A 22,286-nucleotide genomic window follows, 5' to 3' on the forward strand; every position below is an offset into this window, starting at 1 on the left:
CTCAGTAAAAATGAATAAACTTGACAAGTTCCATCTTATTTGAACATATGAAGTTCCGATTTGCTGCTGAACAAGCTGATGTCAAACATCACGTTTCTGTTAATATTTTTCTCACAAGTGCATGATAACTGACAACTAGCAATTTGTAACCGAACATAACAGGAAACAACCTCTTGCAAAAAAAAAAGATGCTACCAAGCTTTTCATAGGGAAAACCAGCTGCACTAAGGATTTTGTGATGTACAATAAATTGGTGGCCAGTTGTTAACGGGGACAGAGTCTAAGGAAGTAAAAACATTTTTAAGGTCAGTTATATCCATACCGTAGAAACCAGGGACTGAAATTTGCAAACATGGTTCTGTTGTGTTTTACTTACCAAAGTTTGCCTTTATGTTCGCTTCAGATTTTTGCAGTGCCAACACTAATAATATCAGTTACTCTATCAGCCAAAACATAATTATAAGCCCTGAAATTCCATATCAGTGCATCTCTAGAGTCTGCTGTAAAAAAGTACAGCTATCTGAATTAAAAAAAAATGTTTTGGCAATGTAGTATCACAAATCAACTGAAATCCCACAAACTGACAATGTTAATGTGACGTTTCCACTAAACACGTCAGATTGAACTCAAGTGTGCAGGAGGTGGGCCATGCAGGGAATGCTCCACCACCGCTAGTGACTAGAATAAGTTATGTAGGAGTGTGTAGTTTTTATGCAATATTTGTGGGTAGTAAAATTCTAAGCTCATAATATATACCTCTCACTACGGCAGTATTTTCAACAGCCACCAAAGAGTGAAGTTCCCTCAAGCAATTTTAAAGGAAAAAGCTGGCAATATTCTGTATTTTTAAATCCCATAAAAAGAACAAAACCAACACACATGTTAGTCTATCTCAACATACCTTCTGACTTCCCTACCCTGTGTGTAGCTCTCAGCCCCAAGCCCATTCATTCCTACTGAAGATTTGTCTTTAAAAACAGGTCCCAACTATCAAAATCCATTTTTCAAATAAGGCTCAGTAACAGCTGGGCACTGTAGCTTTGAGCAAACTAGTCAAACAGGAGGAAATAGTGGATTTGTTGGGGACTAATTTCAGCTGTGGATTAATACACATTTGGTGTATATCCAGCAGCAGGACAACGTATGTACGATTCAGTAAAAATAAACTACACTGTGTGTTTGTTGTAATGAAAAAAAACGTCACCCAGTGCAACGCTGTGGCTCACTGATGTGTTTTTAATAGTTTTTGTACAACAATGGAGCTCTATGGCACAGAGGAATGAAATATATCAGCCTTTGGATACCGACAATTTTTCTTAGCAGGATCAGTTCAATGTTGGTTTTGGTCTTTTTATGGTATCAGCTGACAATAAAAATATAGAATATCACCATACTTACTCTTTAAACATGAGTAAACTAGAGACCCCACAAGATCTGGCTATCCTTATGGCAAAATGCTTAATTTCACTTTGACTTGCAACTCTTGACTGTCAAGAGAGGCGAAGTGTCCCTTTAGAGGCCAGATGTACTACACCCCACCTGTCATAACAGACCTGCTGCAACAATATATTTAGCACCAAGATGTTGTGTCACTCAGTCCATCAGTCAGTCTCTCCACATCACCTCCACTTCATCTGTTCTGTACCTACAACAGGAGAAATTTTAATGGTCGACATGGACAGATAACAAGGAATGACAGCACAGCAAAGTAGCAATATGAAAGCTTCTCCTACAGTACTTAAATCCAGGATTCATAACTTTCTTCACACAAAGCGCAAGTTGGTAAAGTTGGTTTTTACGTGATACCCAAATACTATGTTCCATGAATGATTAAGGGTAATGGTAAAGTCTATATAATTTTCAGTTGGGAGACCTTGGAGGCACCTTAGATCCAATTCTGTGGACTAATATGCTTGATTATTAAATCACAAGCAACCAGTGTCGTGTTCCAGGATTGCCATAATTTCTCAGAAGGACACAGATGCAGAGGCTACATACAGACTAATGTGAGCAGAAGAAGCTATAGAGACCCCCCCCCCCAAAAAAAAAAAAAAAAAAAAAAAAGTGGAGTCTACCTTTGTGTAATCCATGAGTCTTCCAACTCTGTCACCTGACCGGACCTAAACATCTCCCAGCCAGCTTGAGCAATCATTGCTCCGTTGTCTATGCAGAATCTGTGGCACAAAGTGAGCAGTGTGTTATCTGAACTTAATCTGGAACACAATGTTCCTGGCAGACTGAAATCCCAGGCTATTTTAGGAATTCAGCAGTGAGGGCATGTGATGGCGAGCAAAGATGACAGTTTGCTCCTTTCACATTTTCATACAAAGGGTGTGATATGGACATTTTTCTTTTGTTTCCTGTAATGTTCATATTTATAAAAGGGCCAAACCAATGTTGCTGCATATTCAGCCCATTTACAACAAATCAAATACACTTTACATTACTGTTTTTAATGCATGCCACCGTTTGTAAGATAGTGTTTGTTTTTTTTAAAAGCACCTAAATTCTGTATTCAGAGAGTTGAAACCTGCTTCTTATATGTAATCCATCACATTGACGCTCATGTCTGTTTTCATTTTTCTAAAAATCATTGTGGTTGTGCAGCAATGCAGTGCAGACTTTAAATTACTCTGTACTTGTACATTACCATCAAACAATTTCTGAAATTTAATTACAATAGGAGCAAACATGTTTATTGTGATGAGCAGCCCTAATTAATATTAAACATAAGAATAACATCAGCCTTGGAGAAGAAGAAAATCACAAACTTAAAATCGTATGCATTTAAAAAAGTTAGTATTATGTGTGATTTGAAGAAATAATATTAAAAATGCAAAAGCAATGGTTTGGTTTGGTGTTGTGAATGTTTAGCATGAGTATTTCTTAAATTTATAGAATTAAGTGTTTCCACCTTGAATTTAACTCTTGTCACACTGGAAAAGTCTTTATTCCACCCACTATAGAAATTCTGTTGGAGGGTGTGTTGGGTGTTATGCTCCTGATATCCCAGTGGGTGTGGAGTTTGTGTTTCAACACTTGACCATTAAAAGTCTCGGTACCTGACAGTAGAGCCAGTTACATTGTATGTAATCTTTATGAGAGTGGTTCAAGTTTCAGTCCAGGGATATCTAGCCTGGGTGAATCTGAAGCAAACTCTACCCTACTGTAATTTGAATGTAAATGAAAGTGAATGTGCTGAGTGTGGATGGACTGGTTTACCGTTCATCTGTGGCAAACAGTTTGGCTCCTCTCTCCTTACACATCACCCCCATCATCTCCTGTAGACGCAGGTTACCTGCAGAGGAAAAAAGAGCTCTAATTCTCTACACAGTCTGTACTCCAAATCATATAAACACAGATCAGATCTTATGGTGAATAAATGAATGTGAGGCTGAAAGTCTTCTCCTCAGTGTTTTTTAATTAATCATCGGATTAGCCTTTAAGGTATGGGTACATTGCCATTTCAGATGTTCTCATCCTGGACAACTTAAAGTGATTGTAAATTAATTTAATTATACTGAATCAAACAAACAGTAGTTTGGAATAACAGTACACTGTGGGTCTTTTTACTTTACAATAATCATAAAGGAGCAAAGAGTGTGTGAAGAGAGTATAATTAAAAGCCAAGAACAAGAGCAAGTTAGAACTATTCAAATTAATAGGAAGTCCAATTAGCCAACTGCATTTCACCTGTAGTAAACCAGAAACCCTGAAATATTTTTGTTGGGTTAAACCAATTTATTTGGAAGTGAAGGATGATGTCAGAGAGTTCAAACAGGAGACCAAATTATCTCAGTGATCATTTACATTTTATGGATTGGTCTTCCATAAAATGACCTGTTTTCCAGTTTGGAAAATAATATAAACCCTCTTCCACTGCATGGAAATTCTTTGTTTTTCTCGGGTCAAAGACAGGAGGAATCTTGTGTGCTGTTGCTAATTGGCTAACATTTCTGCATATTTTTGTAATTATCAGGAATGAAAATATTTGTGTTCTTGTCGGAAGTAATTTCTCTGAGTGGTCTCGCACATAAGGAAAATGGGTAAGCCTACTCCTATAAAAGCAAAACCCACCCTTACACTCACATTGTGATTTCAGTGCATTTCACAACTGTAGAAATGGTGTATGATACAATAGTGTACACAGTCTCTATTGTGTATTTGTCCCTGTATGGCTGAAAAACCTCAGTCTTTTTCACACTTTAGGACATTTACTGTTGATATTTTTAGGTTACTGAGACATTTCATCTGTAGCATTGTAGCCAGTGGAAATATCACTGACCCACAGGCACAAATGACATCAAGAATATATAGTTTTAACAGGTATTACATTTGTTGGATTGGATTTTTCCTTTAAGAATTCCCTTCGGATGTACTTACAGCCAACACCCCCGACGATGAGAACCTCTTGGGAGGCACAGTGAGCCATGGCCCTCTCTGTGATCTCCACCAGCATGGAGAATACCGTCTCCTGCAGAAAGTACTAACCCAATTTAATATCACGTTTAGAACTGCAACCAATAGTTGATTAATCAATTAGTTAATTGACAGAAAATTAATCGGCAAGTATTTTGATAATGGAATATCATTGTAGTAGTTTTTTAAGAAAATATGCCAAACATTTACTGGTCCCAGCTCCCTCAAATGTGAGGACTTTATCCTTTTCTTTGACATACATAATCGTAAACTGAATGTCTTTGGGTTTTGGATTGTTGGTCGGCCAAAAACAAGACATCTAAAGATGTCACCTTGGGCTGGGGCAATATTTTTCTGACAAAAAAAGAGTAATCGATTAAATGAGAAACTAATTGTTAGTTCCAGCCCTTATCATGACGCTTTAGATCAAATATCTCAAGATCAGCACAGAACAAGCTGTCCAGACATTCCAATCTTAACGCTAAGTTATTTGAAGACTGTGGTATGCCCCAATGGAGACTGAGGCCTTATTCTAAAGTAGCTATGGACACCCCAAAAAGGATCAAAGCCTTTAAGCTTAACACTGGCTTCTACAAATAGGTCTATAAATCTTTTTGATCTTACTGAGCCACACAGATCCACCATGCAGGGTAGCGCTATATTCAGACTAGTGGATGTATTGGTCCTTAGTACCTGCAGTGAGAAACACAGGTCCTCTGCTGTACACCGACCAGAACGCAGCATCTTATGAGCAGCTTCCTGTAAAAGAAAAAAAATCTGTAAGGATCATGAACCAAAAGAGTACTCAAGCAATAGACATCAAACTGTAGCCCTGAGTATCAGTTCCAGAATATGCCTTATTAACATCTACACCATGTCAAAAGATAACTGAGAGGATTAAATCATAAATCATCACTCACCTCAATGTAAGATAAAATCCCAGAAAATGAGACGTCCATTCCTTTAACTGTATATGGTAACTCCACATATTGACTCCCTCTAACAGCATGCCCAAAAAGAAAAGTTATGTAGTGTAAAAATATAGAAATTAAGCACACAATACATACTCAACTACCCCAGTGAAGCTGCTTAGTGTCTAACAGGATTAGATAATGTGTTGCTGTATTTGTAAACCACCACTCACTTCTTGGCCATCTGCTCTATGTTGTAGCCTGGACTGGGGTCATTGGAAATCTGAGTTGAGAAACAGTTCAGTATAGAAGTATTAACATACAGTAAACGGCAAATAGCTGCTATAATGAAGAGAAAAATGACACAAACCTTTATAACTCTGGCGAACCTGTCCAAACAGTTGCCAACTGCAATGTCGATGGTCTCCCCAAATATTCTATATCGTCGCTCTGAGTATGCAATAACCTGCACAGGAAGAAATGGACATATCTGTAGCTACTAAATTACTTGGAACTCAATGTATGTTACAGCATATATACAGAATAACAGTTTTTCCTTTTAAATGAGACCTACATAAAGAAACCAACCTGTGTGTTCCCACCACTGACGTAAAGCACAGTAGGGTTTGCGGCTTTAGTGATGAGTCGACCCATCTCTATGTGTCCGATACAGTGGTTGACACCAAGGAGCGGCTTCCCCCATAGCTGTGCCACTGTACGAGCCACCAGAGCCACCATTACCAAGGGGGCACCCATACCAGGACCTGAAAGAGAAGAACAACAAGAGAAAGGTTTGTCACATTTGGGTGATAAAGGCCATTGTGTCTTTGACAGAGAACATAACATCAGCCTGTCAGTTTGCAATCTTGCCTACTGCAACATGTCAAAAATATCCTTGTCTTGGGGGCATCAGACATGTGAAGAAGCCTGCCTCAGAGAGACCCAGGAATGCTGTAAGAATTTTGTTAACCTAAGGTCAGTGGAGAGTTTTAGTGTCCTATGGTGGTCTGAAGCTTTTGCAGAGGTGTTTTCTTATCCTGAAAAGAAAGAACCTAAAAGGTAAATAGTTAATACATCTAACCTTAAACCAATTTGGCAATGGAAATTGAACCCACTGAAACAGCCGCACAAAATTTTGGCTGCTGGTAGCTTCGCTTTCCCAAAATTACCATTTTAAAAACAAATTCATCTGTACACTGTATATACTGTATGTTTTCTGGCAAATTAAAGTTCCAAATGCAGCCATAAAGTTCAACATGCAATCCTTAAACCGGGAGGAAAACTACACAGAATACCCTCTTCGAAGGTAAAGGATAAGGTACATCATTACAAATAACATTTTCAGGATAGGCACTGTTCAAACCCGACGTTATGTGGGTTTGAAAAGTGCTTACCCTGACAATCTTAATTTAAATTCTGGTCAATATCTGAAGGTTTTCAAAGACAAAACTGTGGAGAAATGTTTTTACTAACTCTGAGGTAAGTTTAGAAACTTAAAGGTCAAAGTGCAAGCGCTGCCTCCATCCAGGGACTCTGTTATGTCTTGAGGCAGAATATAATATGAGTAGTTAAGAACGACATGGGCACACACTTGTAAAAGTTGTTAAAGTACGAGGTGATCCTAACTCTGACAGACATCTGGCAAATATAATCTGATTCTACTACAAGATGAACACACAAGATCTTATGTTACCTTTGGTGTACGCCACACAATCAATGTCTGCAGGCTTCAGCCCTGCTTGTTCCAGAGCCTCCTTCAGGACAGTCAGTATGACGGCACGGTGGTGCCTGGCTGTGTCACTTGGCAAGAATCCTGATGGGTAAAATAAGATCCTGTCACCTTTACACCTAATATTGTTAAACTTCGACATACCACTGGTGAAGTTTAGGGGACATTAGTTTTTTAACAGAAATCTGTCTTGCCTTGACCAGGAGGTGTGATATAAGTCCGTCTGGGGTTGGAAAGAACTTCACCATCCCTGATGATTCCTACACCGATCTTATTGGCACTGCCTTCAAACCCAATTACTACAGTCATGGCAGCTGAAAAGCAGTTTTAGAAAAGAGGAAAGCAAAGCGCAGAGAAGACTAATGTTTTCTGTCTTCGCATGAAAGCCAACAGATTCATTGCAACAGCAGTACAGTTTCTATTTTAAATTATATTTTCCCTTTTAATGACTTAATCTCCTTAGGAAACCCATTTCTACCAAGGAAATAAAACATGAAAAGTTAGCTATAATAAAAAAATAAAAAGATTCATGTTCAAAATTAACAAAAAAATTGACATACTAATACACAATTATAAAAAATTAAAGGAGTACTCCACTGATTTTACACATTAAAATTTGTCTAACATTAGCCATTGCCAGCTCCACTGGCCCCGTCCAACAGATGGCTGCAATGGTTGGCTAAACTGTAGGCTTTTGCCACTTTTGATTTGCGATATTACATATTCACTCAGCTTGACTTGGAGGTACGACTGTGGATTATCAGCATAACAATACACTCAGTTGTCTGTTTATTAAGAACACAGTTAAAACTAATGCAGTCTAATACAGCAGCCCTGCAATACATCCTCCCTTCATGAAGGTTATACTGCTCAGTTTTTGCAGGAACCGTTTTAGGGAGGTATTGGTTCAACCGTATGGTCATTTTGGAGGCTGCAGTTTGCGGTGCCATTGAATCGCACTGTATTACATTGACAAGGGTTCTTCTTATTATTATTTATCATTCAAATCAGTGAGGGTAGGCTAAACAACAGACACACCTCTTTGTATAATGCAATCTTCCCCCTTCAAATGCAGATGCAGAGACTATCCAGTGTTCGAATGTTTAATTTTCATCAAGCTTCAGCACCTTGCAGAAGTCCAGTGACTGCTTGATAAGTTGATTAAATGTATTGATTCATCAACTGATTTGAAGTCTTTTCTGAAAGTAGAGTAATTATATACTGCTGCTTACAATGTGAATATAAAACCATTCTGAGGCTCACTCAGGCTTATTTCAGTATTCACATCTAATGCAGAGCCCACAGACCTATTAATCTGAGCAGGAAAGCACATAAACTGACACACAAATAAGCAGATACTTAGATAGTTGCCATATATAACTCTTAGATAGTTACCTGTATATTCTGTCTTCTGTGGCTCTAAAATAAACCTGATGATGTCATCTGGGATGTTTCAGTTTGGGCTTGGAGACTAGACCCCTGATTTTATAGAAGTGCAGTATTAAAGCACTAGAGTACAGGTGTACTCTAGTGCTAATTTTGGCATGCAGGTGTATGCCAAAATTATATAACACTAAGTAAAAATAACTAAGATGAAATAATAAGCTACTAAATGAAAATTAAGAAATGAGGTCAAAATGATGAGATACTAAATCAAACTTAGAAATTTAGACAAAATTATCAAATGCTATGTTAAAATCTGAACGTATTATCTCAACCTTTTTATTTTAACTTTTTAAAAATTTAACTTACAGTGCCATAAAGTTCAACTTTGTGAGTCAACATTTTGATTTAGTATCAACTCATTTTAATCTAATAACACATAATTTTGAATTACCATCACTATTGCTATCTTTGGTATAACTTATTTTTATCCTGGCAGAAATTGATTTCAATAGCAGACTGCGATCAGCCCTAAAATGTCATTTTCCCTATGGAAGTGCCTTCAGGTGGTTTATTAGAATTGGCATTTGTATTTTGTAAGGTTTTGGTGTTAAGCATGCAAACATTGAATGCTGAACTGTAATTTTCAATTTAAAACAGAGACAATACGACATGTAGGCCTACACTGTACAGTATTAGTTTATACAGTAACCCTCCCCATTCATGTTTAACCTACATAATGCTACATTAGAGGCAGCACAAATACTATTCATATTTAGAAAAACTGAAATAAAGCATCCCGTATAGCTGTGTTGCTGCTATGCTAGCAGCTAAAACACAGTCTCTCTAAAACTTTTATTCACGCTGCTGTGAATAACAAAATAGGTATACCTAGCTCTGAAATGTCCTTCGGTAATTCACATTAATCCAAACTCGAGCCCGTTAAACTTTAAAACTACTAAATTTACTGCCTCAGCTAGCCTCTGCAACTCAGCTACTCCATTTGAACCTCGAAGGACCCCAACACTCACAGCTATAGGGTTCGCCTCACGAAAAAGCTTTGTGTAACTTGTGTTTAAGTTTAGCAGCATGTCAGGATAATGTGAAGTCCGTCATGCTGGCTAATGCTTTTTTAAATCATGTTTTTTTTAAATTAGGAATAAAAATGTGGATTTTTTTTTTTGTAGTTTGCATCTGGCATATGTTTAGGCAGTCACCAAATACAGAAAGCACGCGGTCTGAAAGCTTTACTGTGCTTTGTATGTGAGTGTGGGGGGGGAAGTGAGTGGGAAGCAGCACTTTTCTGGTCTTTGCATCCTGTTGTAAGAGTACAAGTAAGATTATTTGCATCTCCTTTTCCTGAAATGTGTTGCAGATCGAAAAGAAAACGCTAACGTTATTTAACCACATTTGCATTACTAGATGAATCAGAGAAGCTGTGCAGGAAGTAAAGTTAGCTGACTGGTCATTTTCCATTGATCCTCAGTGCAGGCCGTCTGCTGCAGTTTCTTTGCTCTTTGTAACAGGGGGAAAGCTAGTGTTAGCATAGCTTGCCATTAAACTTGTTGTGCAACACAGAAAAACTGCAAAATAGCTTCTTTAGTTGGTTGTGTTATGTCTTTTATATACATGCTATTTATCTTGCATCAAGTGGGTCATTCAAATTTTGCATTTGGTCCGCTTGGCTGTATGCTCCACAGCAACGACTTCCATCAAAATAATCGCTCTCAGCACGCTTCCGCTTTGTCAGAGAATATACTTAAGCCTTCAGAAACTTACATGGTCTTTGTCAGACTGACAAGCACCATGTGTAAAACAAATGCATACGTGTATAATTGAGGCATTTTGCAACACGAGGATGCACACGTACTCATAACTGATTTTTTTTTTTCTACAAGAGGGAAGGTATCGTGGTTTGACCAACAACCGTCAGGCCGATACAGGTGCCGATGTAAATGCACACTTTCAAGTTTTCACACTTGCCTGTCTGTAGATATTTAAGTTGGCCTTCATGAAATTAATTGGACACACAACCGGAGAAAAAGACAAAATTGCAATCAGCCAAATGATAGCCAGAACAGTTAAAAACCAGACCAGTATATCGGCCGGTATTGGCTTATTGCAGATAATGGTATTGTTGGATATGCTGGCTGATAAACTACAAATTGCAATGGAGAATAATGTATAAACAATGTCTCCATTACAGAGTCAGTAGCAGTTCTTTTATAATAAAACATAAGGGATCCTTTATCAAATATGTATTTTGTGTTAAGTAAAGACTATCGTGTGGATTTGTTATTGATAAACATCAAAAATCCATTATCAGATAGGCTACAGTAAGAAGCACTGCTGATTTTCAGTGATTCTGCATAGAGATGTCTTAATGACTGAAAATCATCTAGTCTGTTGAATTTGAGATAATGCATCTAACAAGCGTTTATATTATCGATGTATTTGTATTTTTTTCCTCAGTCTATAAAATGCTAGAAAATAGTGCAATAAAATTTCCCACAGCCCAAGATGAGATTTTGAAATTGCTTGTTTTGTCTGACCAACAGCCCCAAACCCAAATAAAAAGGTATTTACAATGATACAGAACAGCAAATCTTCACAGTTGAGTTCCAATGACAAGCATCTAAACAGTTACAATTTTTTATTCATTTTCTATAAATTGAGTAATTGATTAATCAACCATTTCTTCAGCACTACAGTAATGGGCCTGCACATTCTGTGACCTTAATGGCACAGAGTGGAAAACCACTGTAAAATTCTTGCATACTGTTGTTGTAGCATTTAACCCTTCACATTTTTAGATGAGCATATCACTTAAATTCCTCTTCTGTTTTCCCAGCGGCGCGTGTGCTGTTGAGTGTGCGTGTTGTGTGTCTGCGAGGTGTGTTTGCAGTCAGAGCGAATACAAGTATGAAGAGAGGCAAGAAGGCAGAGGAGGCAGCTGCAGATGGGGAAAATGACAACAGCTCTGGTATTACACCATGCATTAATGCACATTCAAAAACATACTGTTCCCTACATTCTTTACATATAAAAGTTACTATTTAATACATTTTCTAACATGCTTTTTACCAACTAGTACATATCTGACCTCTTGGACTCTTTCATCATGATATATGTCCGTCTTCTACTTCTCAGCTACTGCAAAGAAAGCAAAGAAGGTTAAGGAACCAGAGGCCCCAATACTGTATGATGACCCTCCTGACAAAATGACCAGCAAAGATGGACGAGACGCCAACATGAAGATTACCTCCTGGAATGTCGATGGGCTGAGGGCCTGGGTGAAAAAGAAGGGTCTGGATGTGAGTTTGCAGTGACCCTGAGAAACATTAGTTAGTTGCCAGGCTGATAATGAGTTATGAGACAAATCTGTAAATGGTTATGCATTTAATGCCTCACATGTGTTCTTCCTTCCCAGTGGGTGCGTGAGGAGGCTCCAGATGTTTTGTGCCTGCAAGAGACCAAGTGTGCTGAGAAAGACCTCCCTGCTGACATTACTTCAATGCCTGAGTACCCACACAAGTACTGGGCTGTCTCAGATGACAAGGGGGGTTACAGTGGTGTGGCCATGCTCTGCAAGACTGAACCCCTCAAAGTGACCTATGGCATTGGTGAGTGTTGTTTTATTATGCTGTTAGTTCATTTAGAACTGTAAAAATTTAACACTATAGCAGACCCTATACATATGTCTGTTAGGTCTTGAACCTGCATTGGTGGCTAAAAATGGCAAAAAAAACCAACTTGTGACATTTAGATTCTGGGGTGTACTTTTGTAAACAAAGTTTGCCCAGCACAGTTTAAAATGATGATTTTTACACTTAGCGATGTGTACTGATTAAGTAAAGGAGCCACTACATGTTAATTAGTGAGGTTTAGAGGTCCTGGTAGGTGGATTTTGTTACCTTAGAACAGAGCCAGGCTGTTTCTCCCGGATTCCAGTGTTTGTGCTAAGCTAAGCAGCTGTTGGCGGTAGGTTCATATTTACCTTGCATATAACTCTCAGCAAGAAAGAAATTTTCCAAAATGTCTTCCTATTGCTTTAAAGACAAACTGCCAGTGACATAAAGTACTAACCGCACAAAAAAATGTTAAGCCTGATTTGGCCTTGCTGACAGTCTGTTACTCTACATTTCGATTGTGAACATAATTAAACCTACAAAAACGACTAAACTTAAAATGTCTTTGAATCCTGGTTCAGTATTTGCCTGCAGTAGTTAAGTTAACTTCCTCTGCCAATTCTCCAGGCAAAGAGGAGCATGACAAGGAGGGCCGTGTCATCACTGCCGAGTTCCCCAACTTCTACTTGGTGACCGCCTATGTGCCAAACGCCGGCAGAGGCCTTGTGCGCTTAGATTACCGCAAAAGCTGGGACGTGGATTTCCAGGCGTATCTGAGTGAGCTGGACGTACAGAAGCCCTTGGTACTGTGCGGCGACCTCAACGTCGCACACCAGGAGATTGACCTGAAGAACCCCAAGGGGAACAAGAAAAACGCAGGCTTTACTCCTGAGGAGCGTGAGGGCTTCAGCCAGCTGCTGGCAGCCGGTTTCAGCGACAGCTTCCGTGAGCTCTATCCTGAGCAGACCAACGCCTATACCTTCTGGACCTACATGATGAACGCCCGCGCAAAGAACGTGGGCTGGAGGCTCGATTACTTTGTGCTGTCGTCCTCCTTGCTACAAGGCCTGTGCGACAGTAAGATCCGCAACAAGGTGATGGGAAGCGACCACTGCCCAATCACTCTGCACATAGTTGTGTAGGTCACTGTGTGGGCAGCAGGGTTACGGGTTTGCCTAGCCTGATCTGTTTTCTTAATATTTCTGTTCAGATTCGGCTCAAACAATCATGTGTGCCGATGTGTGCTCTGTTAGAATGAAGCAAAACGCACTTGGGCAGGGCAGTCTTGCGTCTGTTAAAATTTCTCATGGGTGAAGTGCTGCCTAATCTCAGTCATTCATCAAAGTCAGCAGTAGCTTATTTGTCTAGTACTTTTAGCTTTTTTGCCTGGAAGTTTAATAAAATTACTCTACAAGACAATAAGTAAAACCCTTTTGTCCTCTTCCTGTAACTGAAATTTTTCAGTAAACCCAGTGATGTACACCTGAATTAATCTTGGCAATTCTGTAAAAATACAACACTAAATGCAAAAGAAGTCTAAGCTGATTTACAACAATGACCTATGACCAGCTGTCAAACTATTTCACCGTATTATTCCTGTGAGCAGTACTGCGGATCTGAGACACAAGCCTATGTTTTTTTTGTCTGACTGTTTGAAATTAACCTACTGCTGTGAAGAGAAAATGTATTTTGTTGTAGAAAATGTTTTAAGCCTCCTTTTCAAACCAGTGTTAAACTTTCTGTTGTAAAACTTGGCCAGCTTCTCAATAAAAACTGAATTTATGTAGAACCTTCCTCTTTTCATTATTTGAAGATTTTGAGCCAAAGGAGACAAGTTACATCTAAGTACATCTGAAAAACACATTCCTCTGCTCAGTGTGCTTTAATTGCAACACAACCATGAAATGAAATGCAATCAGTATAATGGAAAAAGTGGACATTCAACAAGAACCTGTTCTTGCTAGCACAAGTTCCTATATTAGATGCAGCTCACAGCAGTTACATAGGAGAGCCACAATAATGCTTCTACAATTACTTTTGTCCTATTCTAAACTACAAACTATAATTGCATACAATTTAAATTTCCAAAATATTAATCTCCCGATCAATAAGTCAAGTCTTACCAAACTATGTTAACTTCATGATATGTCTTCTTTGATGCATTTTGAGATTGTATGACTGCCTGAATCCCTTCCCACATTCTACACAGAGGTATGGTTTTTCCCCTGAATGTGTTCGTTGGTGTCTTTTAAGGCGGTTGGCACTTAGGAAGCTCTTGTCACACTCAGTGCAGGAGTAGGGCCGGACTCCAGTGTGGTAGCGCAGGTGGATGGTCAGGTAGCAAGACTGAGTGAATTTCTTGCCACAGTGGGGGCACTGGAAGGGCTTGTGGCCCGTGTGGAAACGCTCGTGCTTCAGAAGCTCGGCGTGGGAAAAGAAACCCTTCCCACAGTCAGAGCAGAGGTACGGCCTCTCGCCTGAATGAGTCAGCTCGTGTCTGATCAAAGTCGCCTTGTAGACAAAACTCTTGTCGCATTGTGAGCAGCTGAAAACATCTTCCCTGGTGTGGCAGCGCTCATGCTTCTTCATACTGCGTTCCCTCTTGAAGCTCTTGCCACAGAAAGAACACATGAAGGGCATTTCCTCTGAGTGGATCTTCATGTGGCTCAGCAAACCACCCTTATAGAGGAATCCCTTGCCGCACTGTGAACATGTGTGCGGCCGCTCCTTCTGATGGATGCGTTGGTGTGCAGTCAGAGCTGCTCGGTAGGCAAAGCTCTTTCCGCAGTTGCAGGTGTGGACTCTTTCTTCCTGGTGAGTCTGGAGGTGCCTGTTGAGGTAGCTGGCACAGCTGAAGCCCAGGTCACAGCGAGGGCATTTGTAAGAACGCTCCACCTTGTCAGCATCTCCGCTGTGGGTCTTCAGATGCCTCACCAGTGCTGACTTCCAGGCAAACGCCCGGCCACACTCTGAACACAGGTATTCGCCATTCTCCATGTGGGTGCTCTTGTGCTCCCTCTGAGCTACCAATGACTTGAAGATCTCCCCACAGATCAGGCACCCATACTTGCGTCCAGACTTGTGTGTCTGCTTGTGCCTCTCCAGTGACTGTTTGAAAGAGAAACATCGTCCACATTGAGAACATAGGAAGGGTTGCTCGCCTGTGTGGATGCGCTGATGGGCTTTTAGTAAAGACTGGAACTTGAAGCTCTTCTCACATTCCGGACAACTAAAACGTCCTTCTTCATCTGTGAGAGGCTGAAGGGATCGCTTTTCCTCCTCAGCCTCAACACAGTGAACACTGTCAATGTGCTGCTGGACCTGCACTTCTTCTGAATGGTGGAAGGAGCACTTCGGACAGGAGAAAGCAGCTGATGAGTCATCTGCTACAAAACCTTGTGGAAAAACAAAGTTATTAGGGACTGATGAAATTAACATTGTGCTAAGAAATCATAAAATGACATGTTTGCATTTTGTAATTTTATGTTTGTTAATGCCATTAAAAGATTTTCAGGGCCCCGCAAATTACAGACTAGAAATGAACAATTAGCTGGTCATTTGTCCACAACTGAAATGATGGAGCAAACAATTAGTTTTAAAAAGGTTTGTTGAAAAATAAACAGTATATGCTGAGATAACCTGTAATGACACATTCACTCAAACTTATATGAAACTTCTAACAAGATAGAGTATTTCCATTTCTGCATACAAATCCGCAGCGATTATGACCCTCCCCATACGTGTTCATTAATGTAAAGTATTTGTCAGCAAAAAGTCTCTATAAAGCCTCCTATTACTATATTGTCATTCACTGATCCATTTATACACCAGTCTCTGCTTGTGCTCAGAAGTTATAGTTGTTGACAAATATATCTCTATACACCTATAAGTTTACAACTACATTATAGTGTGTTATAAGCCATTTATAAAACTATATACTGCTTATAAATGGTAAATGGGTGGCAAAGTAAGGGGTTGTCTCTTGAAGTATACACAGTAAGCAATTATTATAAAATTATGTGGCTATTTTGTACAAGATATTGCAACCATCAAACTGTCTAAACATTTAGGGATGAACAGGCCCATCTTGGTAGTAATTTAACATTTTACTATCGTGATTCTAAAAAGTTAATGAAAATATTGAGCAAATTGCTCTCATAACAGGTTATTCCAGCATATATGTACATAACTCGGGAGTTACTTGAATAAAAAAAGTCTCAGACTTCTCTCAGTCTAGTTATTTTCTATTATGTTCACATTAAAGTCAAGTTACTAGGAAAATATTACTTTATTTTTTGAGGAAGATTTTCAACCTTTTTCAACTAATTAGTTGCAATGTCATTTTAGTTATTAACACAATACTGACTTAGTATTAGTTCATTTGTGGCCTGCAATTTAATTGATTTCTAGCTGCTTTGATTTCTTTTCACGCTGTGTGGTGTGTGAGTTCTCTTGTCTCTCTGATTACGTAACTTCGGTGGAAAGGATAAAACAAATATGCCTAAAAATGAACACTAACTTTCATCACCGTCCTTTGATGAGACCATGGGTGACCCATAAGAGTGCTCTGCACTGTTAAAGAGAAAGGAAAAATAAACAACAGTTGCTCTGATAAGCCTGATGGTCAACAATAGTTAATGTAACAAAACGTATAACTAAGGTATGGAGTTTGTATCATGCACTGTTGATTACAGAAAAATGCTACCATGACATGTAAATCTGAAAATTACGTATCATTGTGCAAGGACTGAAAAAAACAGAAATGGAGGAAACCATTTGTGAGACAAGAACACATCATAGATGGTTAATAAGGGCAAATGTTTTTTACCAACTGAAAGGCAAAGGCCTCAGGGCTCGAGCGGTGACCTCAGTGATCTTCCTTCTCTTAGCAGTCATGCGCTTCTGTAAATTTATCACCTGAATCTTCATGGTCGGTTTGCGTTTGCGGCCACTTGTGCGGACTTTCACAAGGGAGGTGGCTTGATTATCAAGTTCAGGGACCAGGCTTCCAGACTCACAGGTGGGACACTCACTGCTCTGAACTTCTGCATTCTCTGGATCCTGATCACCATTATCATCTGCTTGCACCTGGCAGTCAGGCTCAGCATGTTCAACAGGATCCTCACAGACATATTCATTACTTACAACCTTTTGCCCATCCGTACGACTCTCTGTGGGCTTGTTAGCGGTGTGATCATCAGTGTGAGTTTTTAAATGCTTTGCAAGTGCCAGCTCCCAGGTGAATTTCCTGCTGCACCGCTGGCATGTGTAAACACCGTCCTCCATGTGTTTTTGCTTGTGCTCTGTGCGGGCTGACAAGGAGTGGAAGGTCTTGCCGCAGATGACGCAGTCATATTTGCGTCCAGTTTTGTGTGTGTGTTTGTGCCTGTCGAGGGACTGCCTGAAAGAGAAGCAGCGACCACAGTCATTGCAGCAGTGAGGGCGTTCACCAGTGTGGATGACCCTGTGGGCGATTAGTAAAGAGGCAAACTTAAATTTCTTCTCGCAGTCTGGGCAGTCATGAGGGCCCACAGAGAATTTGTGTTGGGAGAAAGCTGGGTTGTCCTTGCTAGCTTCTGGATGGACGATGTTTGTCAATTCATTTTGAACCTTTTCTTGTGTTGCTTCCCCTACTGCTTCACCAACTTCCTCTTCCCTGGTTGTCTCATCAGGAAGCACTAGCAGCGAATCATCACCTACTGTGCTACTGTCTGTTCCTTCATAGCCATGTTCTCCCATTACCACCTCGATGTCGGTGCTTGCGCCTAATTCAACCTCAGCATAATCCGTCACAGTGATTATTTCATCTGCTACATCGTCCACAATTGATACAGTGTGTGTTTCATTACTGAGACCTTGCAGTTGGCATGATTCGATGGGTTGTTCTGTAGTTATTGCCACTCTGCTAGGAGTAACTGCAGAGAGGGAGGAAAGGATGCTGTTGCCCATGCTACAAGGTGGAACTGCACAAAAAAAGACAAGACTGAAACATATTGTCACAGAGTTGTGTCTTCAACAATAAAAGTGAAATAAAATAGTAGCGGTTACGGGAAGTGGCTTACCATGTTGCTTTAAATGCCCTACATGTTTGTGGTGCTGGAGTAAATTTTTCAGGTCTGCAGGCTCAGAGACTGAATGCATGCAATCCTCCAAAACAGAGCATTCAACTCCAAGCCAGGAGACAGTCTGTGGGAAATAGGTGAAAACATACATTGCATCAAATCCAATATAATGAAAAGATTTAAACTTCAAAAATAGGATACCAAGATTGAACACCTGTAAGACATATTCCTTTCCAATAATGTTCAATAACCTCATGTCTGGTTTACTTTGAACTATAGCAAAGCCAAAACATGAGACATGGTTATAAGCAGTGTTGAGTAGGACTGCACCTCATTTACGCTGCGCTTGAACTCGAGACATTTCCTAATGGTTATACCGTGTATACTGTGTAGTATACATCATAAACGTATCTTGTAGCCATTAGTAACTCTTTCTTATTGCCATACGGTATATATGCTATGCAATATTCTAAATACTGTGGCACTACATAGAATTGCCGACTGCAGATTTTATTGAAGATCAGGGCATTATCATTTAAGAACTCCCATACTGAAATACAGTAATTTGTCACAGCTTGTCTTAACCTTTGCAAATTTACTGCCAACTAATCTGAGCCAAAAAGAACTGTGCAGACTTCAGTTAATAACAGGGCACTGCAGGCTGATTTCTCATTAGATCCACAGTAAGGGAATGTGTCCCACCCATTTTAGCTTCTTTGAATTGATTTTTAATGTTTGATTTTTTTTTCTTCTCATGATTGTTGTTGAAGTATTGCTGGGCCTGGCCCCTTCTACCTTTATAGATTGACAGATGTTGGAGCATTTACTGTTTGTTTCTGTGTGAATAATATGTATTTGATTAGCAATAAGCTAATTTAATGTAACATTGTACTAAAGGGCAAAAATGTTACAATTCACATACTTTGATTCTGTCATTAACCACTGGTGGTATGACTGGTGTCATTAAAAATGAATGTATACATTATAATTTAATGTCATGTAGAAAATTTGCTGAAGAGGTTTGTTACAAGAGTTTTATATCGTACTGGCAGGCCAGTATAATTAACCTATACTACTAAACAAGAACTAGAGAAACTATATCATTCATGTGCAACCTCTTTTTTTTTTTTTTTTTTTTGGTACTGCTGTGATCTCTAATTTTAATGTAATGTTAACTTCTTCCCCTGATAGTTTGAGCAATTACAGTATATATCAGCAGTATTATAATCTCCAGTAGTGGTAGTTTCTTACATGAGATTACTATTTAAGTTTTTCTGTCTTTGTTCCCTTTTTACTGGGGATATTGTGATACACATGTTACCATTTTATCAAATTGACACCTCTCACCTGTTTGAGGTCAGGAACTGGCAACAGCTGAGCCAGTCGACAGAGAAACTCCCAAAACAGTGTCTGCAAATCGCTGTCATACTGTGGTCCATACTCTGAAGGGAAGACCTCCTTTGAAAGAATAAAAGACATTGTGATAAAAACTATTTTACTGCATCACAAATACAAAACCAAAGTCAAATATTTCCACTATATCTGCAGCTACTTAAAAATATAACAACTATCATTGCCTCTTATATATATATATATATATCTTTTATATATTTCTGCAATACATTTTAAATTAAATTTAACATCTCAAAGTTGTCATTTGCCATTTATACCACCTGCCAGATTCCACGACAAACTGAATGTGTGCAAATGACAGAATACAGCATGTAACTTATAATCATGAAAATTATATATGGCTTTTTAACCTAACTCAAGGCAAGTAACATTAACAGTTGGATTTGACTCCCCAGAGGTGTACGTAATACTGCTTTACCAAGAAAAAGTCTCGTCTCTCTTCAGGATCTTTGAGCAGAGTCTGGATCAACTCAAGAAAGTTAACTGCTACTTCCTCTTCTTCTGATTCTTTCAGCTGCAATATGGGCATAAAAATTAAACATTTTACAGATTTACAACTTGATATATGCTGAGGTGATGAATTTGATAGTCCTGCCAATAACAGAATTCATTTAAATAAAAAAATATTGAACTAAGAAGCAGAAATTTAGGGTAACAAAAAGAAAGTTGCTGTGCTAAGTGAAATAAACTGATCGTGAGTGGACACACATCTACCTGGATGGGGTGCTGTGATTTAATCTTGTCCAGGTGAGATAAGATGAAGTCAGGTTCCACAAACTGTTCACGTCGGCACAACTCAAGGATATACTATTTTTTGGGGGGGGGGACATCAAACCAAAATTATCCTGTGTTCACATATTATTAGCTGCCTATAAATATTTATCATTTTCTACAGGTTACGAAAAAAATAATGCTATGAATGCCTTGTGTCTCCACTCGTACCCACCCTAGCTCTTAATCCCAGGTTCAGTTGTGTCCTGTGCTTGGACATCAGCAGCTCTGGGACCATGTCAATTACCAAAGAGACAAACTCTGCCACGTTCCAGTAGTTCATGACATCTTGTTTCTTCAGCACCTGCCACATAGAGGCTGTCATGAGCTGGAAAGGTGGGACCAAGAGGCGCAGTGAAGCCAAAGGTAAGGGGTCATCTGAAAATGAAGAACACACATAGACTTAAATTAACAGAGCTCTCCTTTCTGTCCCATTTATCCTTATTAAAGTGCTTACATTTTCCCAGTCTGACAGAATAACTGTCAGGGAGGGATTACATGAGGAATTACATGTCAAATTCATGATTAGTACATGGGATTGTGATTATGGGAAGCCATACTAGGGGTGTTATTTACGGCTACATTCAGAGTTATTTCAGAAGTCATTCTATGACAAATTTGATGTTATAATTAGTATTTAATGTTTTTTAATTACATAAAATAACACAGTCGTCCAAAAATGATGGCAATAGAGTAAATATTAAGAAAATAACTATAATTCCCATCTCTAATTCTCGTTCAGTAGGAGGACACTGTTTGCAGTGCTTTTGTTTACTAGCTACAGCAACAGCAACAGCAATGTGTTTTGAATGCAACCTTACTGGAAACACTGAGTGTATGTTCAATAGCCGCAATGTTCTCAAACGCATTTATAGCTAAGGTTTTGGCTTGTTTGTACAATCTGCACATAGCGCAGACATATTCATGTCACATGCAAAAATAATTTGTGATGAATATAACGTGTCAAGGTAACGTTAGTATCCGAAGATGAACTAATAAGCTAGCTAACTGGGCTAACTTAGCTAGAATAGAAGCACTGACAAAAGTCAGCGTTAGCTGAACTATCGCCAACTCGAGTTATCAAAAAGAAAAATGCTTTTATTCGTTCTAGGTTCGTCAATAAACCAACCTTTGGAAATGGCCGTGAAAACATCTGAGTCCATCTTCTCACACCGGGGTAGAAAAGTTTGACTAGCTGTGGTTAGCTGCTGTTAGCCAGCTAGCTAGCTACCCAGTCACAGTTAACTTCTATTAGTAGTTACTGGATAAAAAAGAAATCTAACTGAGGAAACTATCCACCTGTAGCTGCAAAACTGTTCCTCTAAATTAGGAGATGCGTCCCCCTCAAACGCATAAATAAACAAAATAAGCATTCACATGGTGCCATTGATTTGTTTTCCAGAGATTCTTCTTCCTGACATAGATTTTACGGCAGGTGACATATTTTGTTTGTTTTTTTATACCGCCATCTGCTGTAAATTCTTTGCATTACTCCTGTGCTCCCCGAAATAATGAGACAATAATACTCTGAAATGCTCATTGAATACTTTTCACTCTATCATTGCCTTTACAGTGGCTTCAAATAGATAGATAATACATATAGAACAACTACAATTTCCAGGTGCGTTTGGGGTTTTCTTATGTCTTTGGTTTTATTTTTCCGGGGTTTGAGACAGGTTTTCAGTCTCATGTTTTTTCACTTTCGGACTATTTTTCTGTTAGAAAGCCTTTTTGATCAGGGGTTTTGTTTCCCTAATTTTCCACCCTCAAATTTTCTGCATATTATGAGCTAAATGTGTTCTTCTATTTAATTTCTGGCTTAATACTTTTTCCCTTATTTAGACTTATATTTATTCAGGCCCATATACTGCACTCTCCTTGAACACTGCATTAGTATTACAAAGTGCCATACAGTAGGATACCTACTGACTTCAACACACAACCCTGATTCTGACCGACTGGGTCTTAT

The 22,286-nt window shown here is 39.1% G+C and overlaps 3 protein-coding genes across 7 annotated transcripts; 1 reads left to right on the plus strand and 2 right to left on the minus strand.

Moving 5' to 3' along the window:
* Positions 1 to 32: 32 nt before the first annotated feature.
* On the minus strand, positions 33 to 9,488 carry LOC120804020 (O-sialoglycoprotein endopeptidase). Of its 3 annotated transcripts, none has more exons than XM_040153158.1 (13): positions 9,334 to 9,488; positions 8,098 to 8,258; positions 7,254 to 7,373; positions 7,024 to 7,143; positions 5,919 to 6,094; positions 5,701 to 5,796; positions 5,564 to 5,613; positions 5,340 to 5,418; positions 5,113 to 5,178; positions 4,384 to 4,474; positions 3,223 to 3,298; positions 2,076 to 2,174; positions 33 to 1,645 (listed from the first exon to the last, which is right to left on the minus strand). In XM_040153158.1, the coding sequence occupies exons 3-13, from the start codon at positions 7,366 to 7,368 to the stop codon at positions 1,606 to 1,608; spliced, it is 1,008 nt and encodes a 335-aa protein (XP_040009092.1). In that variant the 5' UTR covers positions 7,369 to 7,373; positions 8,098 to 8,258; positions 9,334 to 9,488; the 3' UTR covers positions 33 to 1,605. The 3 variants fall into 3 exon arrangements, with proteins under 3 accessions (XP_040009092.1, XP_040009102.1, XP_040009083.1); XM_040153168.1 differs by lacking the exon at positions 8,098 to 8,258 and adding an exon at positions 8,455 to 8,538; XM_040153149.1 differs by lacking the exon at positions 8,098 to 8,258 and having other exon boundaries at positions 9,334 to 9,487.
* Positions 9,481 to 13,860, plus strand: apex1 (APEX nuclease (multifunctional DNA repair enzyme) 1). Of its 2 annotated transcripts, XM_040153189.1 has the most exons (6): positions 9,481 to 9,776; positions 10,341 to 10,393; positions 11,294 to 11,425; positions 11,593 to 11,756; positions 11,873 to 12,065; positions 12,699 to 13,860. In XM_040153189.1, the coding sequence occupies exons 3-6, from the start codon at positions 11,365 to 11,367 to the stop codon at positions 13,211 to 13,213; spliced, it is 933 nt and encodes a 310-aa protein (XP_040009123.1). In that variant the 5' UTR covers positions 9,481 to 9,776; positions 10,341 to 10,393; positions 11,294 to 11,364; the 3' UTR covers positions 13,214 to 13,860. The 2 variants fall into 2 exon arrangements, with proteins under 2 accessions (XP_040009123.1, XP_040009114.1); XM_040153180.1 differs by lacking the exon at positions 10,341 to 10,393 and having other exon boundaries at positions 9,484 to 9,776.
* Positions 13,861 to 13,934: 74 nt separating this feature from the next.
* LOC120804011 (zinc finger protein 585A-like) lies at positions 13,935 to 21,747 on the minus strand. 2 transcript variants are annotated; one of them, XM_040153134.1, is made up of 9 exons: positions 21,447 to 21,747; positions 20,493 to 20,695; positions 20,261 to 20,353; positions 19,965 to 20,060; positions 19,481 to 19,591; positions 18,134 to 18,257; positions 16,900 to 17,986; positions 16,591 to 16,643; positions 13,935 to 15,466 (listed from the first exon to the last, which is right to left on the minus strand). In XM_040153134.1, exons 1-9 carry the CDS (start codon positions 21,478 to 21,480, stop codon positions 14,199 to 14,201), a joined length of 3,069 nt encoding a protein of 1,022 aa, XP_040009068.1. In that variant the 5' UTR covers positions 21,481 to 21,747; the 3' UTR covers positions 13,935 to 14,198. The 2 variants fall into 2 exon arrangements, with proteins under 2 accessions (XP_040009068.1, XP_040009059.1); XM_040153125.1 differs by having other exon boundaries at positions 16,900 to 18,034.
* Positions 21,748 to 22,286: the final 539 nt, after the last annotated feature.

Source organism: Xiphias gladius, chromosome 2, assembly GCF_016859285.1.
Source record: "Xiphias gladius isolate SHS-SW01 ecotype Sanya breed wild chromosome 2, ASM1685928v1, whole genome shotgun sequence".
Classification (NCBI taxonomy): Eukaryota; Metazoa; Chordata; class Actinopteri; order Istiophoriformes; family Xiphiidae; genus Xiphias; species Xiphias gladius.